Source organism: Poecilia formosa, unplaced genomic scaffold, assembly GCF_000485575.1.
Source record: "Poecilia formosa unplaced genomic scaffold, Poecilia_formosa-5.1.2 Scaffold31, whole genome shotgun sequence".
In the NCBI taxonomy this organism is placed as follows: Eukaryota; Metazoa; Chordata; class Actinopteri; order Cyprinodontiformes; family Poeciliidae; genus Poecilia; species Poecilia formosa.
Window position 1 is genome coordinate 1,045,791 of NW_006799970.1, and position 10,284 is coordinate 1,056,074.

Consider the following 10,284-nt stretch of genomic DNA (forward strand, 5'->3'; position numbering starts at 1 on the left):
TCACTTACTGAACGCTGGTCACACGGTCTGTCCTGTGATGTTCCACCTTCTCCTCCTGGTGTGGCAGGAGAGCTGGGAAGGGGTGTAATTAGACTCTGGGGGAAATGCATCACTGCAGAGCACAAAGACGATGTGTGTTTGTGGGTCTGCAGGTGTGTGGAGGGAAGGTGTCCTCTGAGTTGACAGGAGGTGATCTACGCTCTCCAGTTCCAATTAATCACCTCCTGCCGCCTGCTTGAGCCGCCGCTGCAGATGTCCTTGTTAACACCAGTCAGTCAATCTGAAATTCCCTGCAGAAAGACTATTTTATTTTTTAAAATCGTTACTTTTTTTGAAATATCTTTATAACTTTATTCAAATCATGGTAGGCTGATGGAGCCTTACTTATAGGTATTTTGAATTTTCTCAATTCCTTTTTTTTAATCATCAAGAAATATTAGAATTTTCATCACAATGCAAAAGCAAATAATTCATTTTTATTATAACTAACCAAAAGCTGTACGGCAGACAAACTGATTTGACTTTGATTTCATAGCTACTTTTTGTCTCTTGTCTTAACAACACTGTTATACCATTTTAATGCTATTTAACTTGCTGATTTATTTTAAATTCCCAAAAACCAATTGACCTTTCAACTCAGCAGAACAGGTTCCACTATTACCAAACTGAAACCTGTTTGGTAACACCCCCATGCTGGCAGGGGGGGGGGGGTTGATGTTGTTTTTTTTTTCTTTTCAAATGCACTCTTCATAAAACCTGATCCAGCTCGAGGTATTTTGCAACGAAGAACCGGCTGAGGCGAAATCATTTGCAAACATAGTTGAACATCTTCAGCCTCATCTGAACCCATTCAGGTAAAAAACCTCTTACTCTTTCAGACCTGATGATTGTCTCTTTCTTCTCCATAGTAACAGCCCCATGGCAACAAGTGCTGCTTATATTCACTGCTTTCACATGTCCAGGCGTCACCAGCCTCATCACTCACAGCCTCCCTCTCCTCTCTTACTGTATGTCAGAGGGCGTGCATGCGGTTGTCTGCGTCTAAACGCGCCGCCGTCATGTGAGATGCGAGTAAGCCGGATCTTCTGCACCTGGGACTTTGTTTCCAGTCTCCACGGGGGAGAAGGAGGACGGCTGACACCGTGAGTTCAGTACATGCACTGTTTTTTTTTGTTTTTTTTAAGCGTTGTATCTATTACATGTGTTTTATCGATTTATTACATCCATTGTCTCACTGAAAGTTACAAATACGACTTAAGTGCTAAGTTGTTGACATAGTGTTTGTTGTTATTGCTTGAGTTTTTTTTGTTTGTTTTTTTTCAGATTTGTATTTATTGCTTGAATAGCTGTGCAAATCATACCAAAACATCAACCTATTTCCAGCAGATCCTGAGACGCAGAACAGGGATTTTGATTCTTCAGGGTTGCTATTTTGGTCTCCAAAGCAAAACGTCTTCAGGTGTTTAGCAAAGGAGACCAAAAAAAAAAAAAAAAAAAAAAGCAGCACCATGGGGTCCAGTTCCTCATCCTTCCCCCCCGGAAACATTTACCTGGATGTTGATGGGAAGGTGCAGAAGGTGAGACTAATTTTGCATGTTCAAATGAAGAGTTTGAAGTATTGAACTTGATAAGTATTATGTATCAAATGGATCCACACTTAAATATGCACAGACTGGATTATGCATGAATGAAATTGTCAAGGAGCATAGAAAAGAAAAAACATATTAAAGAGCATTAAAGGTTATTGTCACCGTCAGGAACAGCATCATTTCATTACTGAAAAGACTAAATCTTTGTTACTCAAACCCTTTGCAGTTCACAAGCTAATTTATGGATTTATTATTTTGTTATGCCTGCAAAAAGACAATGAGCACCAGAGAGAGAGAAAGAGAAAGCTTGAACAGCAAATGCAATAACATGAATAAATACAAACAAAATAAATATGAATAAATGTCTATAAACAACAAAAAAGATATGTTTGAAATATTTTCGTCTTATATCATTTTTCAAGTAGGTTTGTCATTATATATTTGACCTATCATGTATCAGAGGATCCTTTTTTTTATTTATTAGAGCTAGCTAACATAAGCAACATAACTTTGACACAAGCAGAATCAAAATTAATATTGCTGTTTGTTTTTTCTCTCATATTTGCCTGTCTTTGAGTTTGTTGGTAAATTGTAGCTCAGTCATTTCAAATTAAATGAGTTCACTCTCAATAACATGGAAGAAAGAGCGCCAATCTTTCCAGAAAGGGAGTTTACAGCAACATTACCGTAAAACAAACTAAGATTAACAAAAACTTCCAAACATAAGTTACCTGTTCAAAAGCAACTGCAGTTTCCCAGAGGATTCAAGAACCATAACGAGGATCTAAAATTAGACACTGATGTCAGTGAGCCTTAACAACACTCGCGTCTCTTCCTGCATCCAGAAAACATTTTTGAAACACATAGTGCTCTAAGTGTTAATAGATCTTGAATAATGTTTAAATAAATCCAGCTCAGCCTTCAATAAGCAGCGACAACAGACAGCTTCTGGCTCAGGTTTTTGACATATCCTGAGAGCTCTTCATCTAGTGATGTAAAACGCTTTTTAAGTGGAGGCCTGGCTGTGACACACGCCTCTACAGGAGCTTCAAGCCCATGATCTGGACAGCGATGTGGTTTGTTTTTCTGCCTTACAGCTGGGTCTAATGCCCCCGCTCCCATGAAAGCTACAGTTTTCTGGATCGTTGCTGTAAATCATTGTTCATTCCTTCAATTACACGGCCTGCAAGTGCTGACTTACTCTTGTAAACTAGGCTGATTTGTTTGCATGTGACATCTTTAAGGGCTCCGGGAAAAATCTCACACTCCAGCTGTTGTTTTCTGTCAAAGTGTTCCCATGCAGCAACGCTGCCTTTAGCTTATTCTGATTTATTCCTGAAACAGTCTAATACTCATTTCATTTTCTTAGATGTTTTTTTTAATATATTAAAAGAAAAAAAATACAATAAATTGTATGACCTCAATGTTATAAATTTGTGTAACAAACGCTTTTTATGCGAATTGTTTGTCATACGCTCTCTGCCGTCTGACCTTGGATTTGATTTTGTTGAATTACGACATTTCAGGTGGTTTTCAGTCGGCACTGCAGTCCGTGTGACATCAAGGAACTTCTGTGTTCCTCATCCAACCTTCCCAGGTTTGTTGTTTGGTTTGGTTTCACATCCCAAAATAAGAAACGTAAATATACATATGTATGTATATATGTATGTATTTTTCCGTATGGCTGCATACACTTTCAAAAGTCTGCACACCCCGTAAAGTTTTTCAAATTATTTTATGTTACAACCATAAACTTGAGGGGCTGAATAAAAATAAAAAAATTTAAAAAATTAGCCCACCAAACTATTCAGATTGGCAGTGTTAAGAAATACACTGAAGTTTGTGGTTTTAATGTAGCAAAATGTAAAACCAAAGGGTGTTGAACATTTTTGCGAGGCATTGCATATAATGCTCACATTTTTCTTCAAATCTCATTCTCTTTCAACAGGAACACTGCCATTAAAGTTCTAAATCCAGAAGGTGCCATGGTTTCTATTGATGCCACAATGCCCGCCAACTCTCCGAAGTAACTTACCAGACATACTGTAGAAATATTACAGCTTTGTTTCATTTTCCTCACTTTCCATTTTCTTAAAAAGGGCGGTGTTACGTAAAACCAACTCTTTTGACTCCCACAGTCAGCTCCTCCAGGCTAGCGGCAGCAACAATTAGCAAACATCTGGTGGAACTGCAAGTCTGCAGAGCTCTTCATGCAAACTACTTCTCTGTCCAACACTCCTAATAGTTGTAGATGGGATAAAATGAACAAACATTGTTGTGACAATGTGGAGGTGGAGTATTGGAAAGAGCAGGAGCTTCTTAAAGAGACAAAGGCCCTATTTCAAGGTGTCAAGTTTTGAAGTCGAAAGTCTGTTAAGTCATGTTTTTTACATGCAGCATTTTATTAACAACTGAAGGTAAAATAGTTACTTGATTGTGCTATAAAACAGCACAATGTTCCTGGGAAATACATAATACTGCCCTTTTAAGACGTGGTTACATCCTTTGATGGTTTCATCAGCTCTTTAGGAGCACTAAATGAACTTCAAAGTGACAGATGATATGAAAAGGGAAAGACAAATCTAACTAAAGTGTTCACATCTGATTTCTTAACAGTTTTCTATACAAAGTTGTCCCACTATCTACCGATCAGCCAGGAGGTAAACAATTTAAGAAAACCGTATGAGAAATTATTGAACTGGTGTTCAACGGCTCATCAGATTTTTATTCCTGCCACAGACAGGGAGGACATGTTTCAGAGCGTGTTGTCCCAGGTGGCAGAGCAGTTCACCAGGTAACACGTATTCATCTTTCGTTGTGTCCGAAGCTTTCCCGTCTCCGTTTCGCAAAATACCCGTGTTAACGTTCTCGAAACTGAAGCACTTCCACGACAGCCCATTTCGCTACCCTCAGAGGTAAACTGAATCACTTGTAAACAAAGCTGATTTCTCATTTGTTCTCATCTGTTTGAGACAGAGCCTTTCGCATCAGCGAGCTGAAGTCTGAGGTCACCAACAGGTTGGCAGCGTTGGAAAAGAGAGTGGAAAGTGAGTGATCAACAAAAACAGAGAAGCATCTAGAAAACTCTGATAGGGAACTCAAATTTGTCACCCGCCCCGTTTCAGTGGAGGGTTTGAAAGTAGTCGAAATCGAAAAATGCAAGAACGATCTGAAGAAACTTCGGGACGAGATGACTTCAAGAGGTGGAAGTAGGTGAGACTTCACGCCGAGTACTTTAAAACAACAATAAAAGATCGATTTACTCTACTTCTGACCTCAGGGTAAGCTGTTCGTGCAAATTCAATTTCTCAGAAGATGGGAAGAAGGTCACACCTAGAAGAGACGTCCCCACTTACCCAAAGGTATTTTTCTCCACAACGCATCCTCCGAAGTTCACAAAAGGTGTGTGTGTGTGTGTGTGTGTGTGTGGATTTCCTGACCGTGTTCGTCGATCTGCCATATTCAGTACACACTTTCTCAGGAGACCATCGAGGCGCTGAAGAAGCCGACATTTGACGTTTGGCACTGGGAACATAATGAGGTTTGGTGATTTCCATCATTACACTTTAGTGTTATCCCTCCCACCTCCAAAAATGAAGGTCAACATATATATTTTTTTTCTTTCTCCGTTTGTGGCGACAGATGCTGAGTTGTCTGGAGTTCATGTACCATGACTTGGGACTGGTGAAGGAATTTAACATGAACCCCATCATACTCAAACGCTGGCTGGTAAATAAAGCAGACACCCGTCGATCTATGTATTTCTGTTCGAAACACAGATTAAAGTAATATTCTGCAATACAAAAACAGTGGGTGTTCTTTACTTCTTTAGCTGGCAATACAGGAAAACTATCGCAACAATCCTTTCCACAACTTTCGCCACTGCTTCTGTGTTAGTCAGATGATGTATGGCATGATTCACCTTTGCAACCTGCAGGTACGGTAGATGTTTGGGCTCATTCTGGGCCTTTCAAAATTATTCGCACGTCCTCAACTTTAACAAAGTATGATGCATGCAATATTGAAGCTTGTTTTATTGTGGCAAGACGTACAAACATTCAAGAGATACGAAGCACTGAACACATCTTAATCTTATTTACTAAAACCAGATTAAAGACGGTATTTCCAGTGAATTTCCAGGCAACAGGCTTGTTTCATCATCCGTTGTCCTGCAGGGTAAGCTGACCCTCACAGATCTGGGAATTTTAATGACAACGGCAGTGTGTCATGACCTGGACCACCCTGGCTACAACAACACGTAAGACTCACTCCTACGTCTTTGGTGCTGTTTTTATGTGCAGCACTGGAGAAGCCCACTGACCCTCGTTATGTTTTGATATACTCTGCTCAACATTGTTGTTGATGAGCTGTGAAACTAGTTCAGCCTGGAGAGAATTCAGGTATGAAAACATTCCCAGCGAGCAAATCGTGTTGATACGTTTGTGTCTGAGTTTCATGCAGGTGAGAACCTTATCAGAAAAGCTTCATGAGAACCCACTATCCAGCCATCTCAGGTCCATTTTACTATGCCGTCCGTTTATCAGATACCAGATCAACGCTCGCACAGAGCTGGCGGTGCGCTACAACGACATCTCCCCGCTGGAGAACCATCATTGTGCTGTGGCCTTTCAGATCCTTTCGCTTCCTGAGTGCAACATCTTTGCAAATGTTGATCCAGAGGCATTTAAAAAGATTCGACAGGTGAGATTATGGATATTTGACTCGAATCTTTTACAGTGCTGTCACAAAATCTGTGTGTCATTCTGATTCTGATTTCACGAGAAATCAGCAAAAATCTTCTTATTTCTGTCCAGACTCATGAAAAAAAAAACTTATCTTAACTTTTTAGACTTTTTTGTGGCATGATGATGGGTTCTCTGACAAACTCAGTATTTGGCAACAAAAAAGTTAGTCAAAATAAATCAATGTGACAAAATTTGACTACGTTTGTATGCCAGTGTATGTTGACTTCAGATCTAAATAGTAATAAAAAAAAGATTTCAACTTTCCTTTCATGTTTTCAGGCTATTATCACCCTCATTCTGGCCACCGACATGGCCAGGCATGGTGAGATTCTCGAAGGCTTCAAGCAGAAACTGGACAACTTTGATTTTAGCAACGAGGAGCACGTAATGTGTGTACGTAAACATTTCCACCAACAAAATCCCCATCTGTTTATTTTACTGTACTGCTACCCTCATGAATCTGGCCTTTTGTGACCAAACGTGTCGCAGCGAGGCCACAACGCTTTTCTGATGAATGAGAAATTAAAACGAGAAGTACGAGCAAAACAGATTATTTTCACAGCTGCACTTGTTTTAGTCCTCAGCTCTTGGACACGTTGAATTTGAGTTTGAACAGGCTTGTGTTTATTATTCCAGTTGCAGAAGGTGTTGATCAAGTGCTGCGATATTTCCAACGAGGTGAGGCCAACTGAGGTTGCTGAGCCGTGGGTGGACTGTTTACTGGAGGAGTACTTCATGCAGGTGACTTGAGCGCCACGGGAATTTCCTTTCATCAGAACGATCTGATCTTCGTGACAAAATGCTAATGCGGTGACCTCTTCGGTTTGAAGAGTGACAGGGAGAAGTCGGAGGGCCTCCCAGTAGCTCCCTTCATGGATCGAGACAAAGTTACCAAACCCACAGCTCAGATTGGATTCATCAAGTTTGTCCTCATCCCCATGTTTGAGACCGTCATGAAGGTATTGGACAAACGTGAACACAGCACTCTCTTTTCTACAAAAATAGTTGTTTACTCTACATGTGTATTTTGACCAGCTATTCCCTCAGATTGAAGAAATCATGGTTCAGCCTTTGAGAGACTCTCGAGACCATTATGAGGAGCTGAAGCAGCTTGAAGACTCAATGACAGTGGTAGGATCTGAGTTTTTTTGGTTGTTGTTTTGTTTTTTGTTTTTTTTTGCTTTGCATCCCTTATTTAGTTCAATTTAGCTACACAGAGAAAGCAATGTGTGAGAGACACCAAATTATTGACATTTTTCTAAAGCAGTCACAGGGCACTGACTGCTTTTTCCTAAGATGCATTTGTTCTAGATTTCACTCAGTCCAGCAACATTCAAACATTAGTGGAGACGCAGGAAACAGCAGGGATGATTTTTGCATTAAAAAAACAAACAAACTCATAAACATCCAACTCTCCCTCCAGTCCTCCAGCCAGACAATATTTAATACATAATCTGTAACAAACCCGAGCCATGAAACTAATCTATTTCCCTCATCTTTTGCCAGAAAACGAACGAGAACATTTTCCCCCTGCTTTAAAGTTCCAGTGTGAAACTTTCAGAGACATCTATTTGCATGACATATTTGCTGCAGTAAAAACAAGAATAAAGGAGCAAAAACTGTTACTGTTTACATCCAATAAAAGAATTAAAACGTCTCTCTTACTCTTGTGAAATCTACCATCGAGTCTAAACACACACGCAACACTGACAACACACACACTTCTAATCACAGGTCGTGATTAAGATAAGAGTTTACGAGCATTTTTAAGATTTTAAAGTTATACATGATTGCAAAGTTCATTGGCATTAAACACGCACAATTACTTTATAACTTGAAGTATAATTCCTAATTCTGACAATAAAGCATGCCCACCAGTCATGGTGCATAAAAGGAAGATTGCATAGTGCCAACATAATAAAAATAATAACAAAGAAAAACACCATAAGCATTTTCCTACTTTTCCCTGATGGCGTACAAAAGGCTGTGAAAAACTCTGAGTCTTCACACACACCAGCAGAAATCAAAGCTAGCATGTGCTGACAGATTAGATCAGAGCATGAGGATTTGATTGGGAAGCTATAATGTAGAGAGTCTGTTTTGTACCAGGATGAAGTCACTCAAATGTTCACACACACACAAACACACACACACACACACACACACACAAACACAGGCTCTCGTCACATGCAAACGTAAAGGTATCTTTTGTTTAGTGAGGCAGAGAAGACAAAAAAATGTGTGTGTGAAATAAAATCAGCTGAATTCTTAGTTGTGTTTTGTGCGTTTTAGTGTGAGTGCGGTGAGCGCTCCGAAGACATTTATAGCCAGGAATGTTGCTGCACTTTCTCCGCGTTTGATTTGTCATTTCAGCTTTAAGAGATCAATTTGCTCCCATAATCCCATGTAATTGAGTTTTCTGGCAAATCTAAATCGTTCACTTTGAAAGCAAGCATAAAATGTTTTAGAGGGCTTACATGAAAGACAGAAACAAAACATGTTTGAGTGCAGATGTGATATAAAAGACTTTGGTGAAAACAAGCTGGTAAAAAAAAAATGCGTATTTAGTCTTTTCTATTTTTCCCCCTTGTAGTTATGATTTTTTTTCTGTTGAGGAGCTGAAATCATAACTTCTTTGATGTATTTCATAAATTTACTCCTCACTAACAACCTGGCTCTAAAACTTTGCCTCTTGCAGAAGTATTTAAAGAACCGTTTATGTATTTTGTTTGGATGTTATGTGACGGACCAACACAAAGTAGAACATGTTTAATATCTCCGAAGTTCTTCCTGTTTCTCATGTGTTTGTTCACAGATTCTCCTCATCAAATTTGACTAAGACCTAGCCATTTTGGAAAGAATTCGGGGCTTTTTTGTTTTTGTTTTTTATCTCTTGATGTGCAAACCTGGTAGAAAAATATCCCCCATAACCTGCAGCCATAACCTCAGGCGAACATGGCAACAAGGCCTTGAAATCAGGGGGGATACCACACTTTTCAAGTTTTGTTGTTTTTTTTTTAAACATTATGAACACAATGTAGAATTTTCTTTTGTACCTCCAAATAACTTCAACTTTGTGGTTGTGACGTTACAAAATGCAAAAAATAAAAGCTTTTGCAAGGCCCTGAATCAAGGCTTTTCAATACTGAATCGTCTTGCGCTGTCTGAACTGGGCAGTGGGTGTCTATTGATCTAAAACCCAGTCTTAACATAAACTTTTGTCCTTGAGGCAAAAATAATTCCTGCCTGTCTGAATTCGGTTCTTTTTTGATTGCAGGAGTCGTCTTTCATGAGCCGATTGAAGAAAGACTTGAAAAGTGAGTGAGGCCCCAGTGAAGAGATCCAGGGCTGCATACTGAAGATGACAGCTGAAGCAGGGGCCTTAGATAAAAGCGACACAGCTCTGCAGCATGCTGAACTAAAATTAGGCAATGCATTTCCTGAACTTTGACTTTGATTTTTACAGCAGATGATGAAGGGAGGTGCTGACCTCCCGTGCATATTTATGCGGTGAAAGCACTAGCCTCTATAAATGTGCATTTTCTTTTTATGTATTTATTTTTGGCAAAAGAGTCTAAGGGGATCGCTTTCTCCAAACAGAAAGTAATTTATTTTAATTTGTGATGTGCTTTCACAAACTATAGAACAAGTTTTCTAGTTTACCAAAGTTTTAGCTGTTTAAATAAATAAGTGAAATAAAATGAACCAGAGTGGCACATCCATCCATCCATCCATCCATCCATCCATCCATCCATCCATCCATCCATCCATCCATCCATCCATCCAACCATCCAACCATCCATCCATCCATCCATCCATCCATCTTCTTCTGCTTCATCCGGGGTCTGGTCGGGGGGGCAGCAGCTTCAGAAGGGAGGCCCAGACTTCCCTCTCCCCAGCCACTTCTTCCAGCTCCTCCGGGGGAACCCCAAGGCGTTCCCAGGCCAGCC

At 39.8% G+C, this 10,284-nt stretch overlaps 1 protein-coding gene across 3 annotated transcripts; it reads left to right on the forward strand.

Annotated features, from left to right (window-relative positions):
* Positions 1-956: 956 nt before the first annotated feature.
* Positions 957-10,082, forward strand: pde9ac (phosphodiesterase 9ac). Of its 3 annotated transcripts, none has more exons than XM_007549412.2 (19): positions 957-1,142; positions 1,387-1,577; positions 3,116-3,186; positions 3,538-3,615; positions 4,206-4,249; positions 4,329-4,383; positions 4,566-4,636; positions 4,715-4,802; positions 4,870-4,951; positions 5,056-5,130; positions 5,232-5,318; positions 5,422-5,526; positions 5,765-5,847; positions 6,134-6,290; positions 6,614-6,727; positions 6,971-7,075; positions 7,165-7,293; positions 7,382-7,465; positions 9,612-10,082. In XM_007549412.2, exons 2-19 carry the CDS (start codon positions 1,509-1,511, stop codon positions 9,657-9,659), a joined length of 1,545 nt encoding a protein of 514 aa, XP_007549474.1. In that variant the 5' UTR covers positions 957-1,142; positions 1,387-1,508; the 3' UTR covers positions 9,660-10,082. The 3 variants fall into 3 exon arrangements, with proteins under 3 accessions (XP_007549474.1, XP_016525644.1, XP_007549473.1); XM_016670158.1 differs by having other exon boundaries at positions 958-1,142; positions 1,384-1,577; positions 7,370-7,465; XM_007549411.2 differs by having other exon boundaries at positions 958-1,142; positions 7,370-7,465.
* The last annotated feature ends 202 nt before the right edge of the window (positions 10,083-10,284 follow it).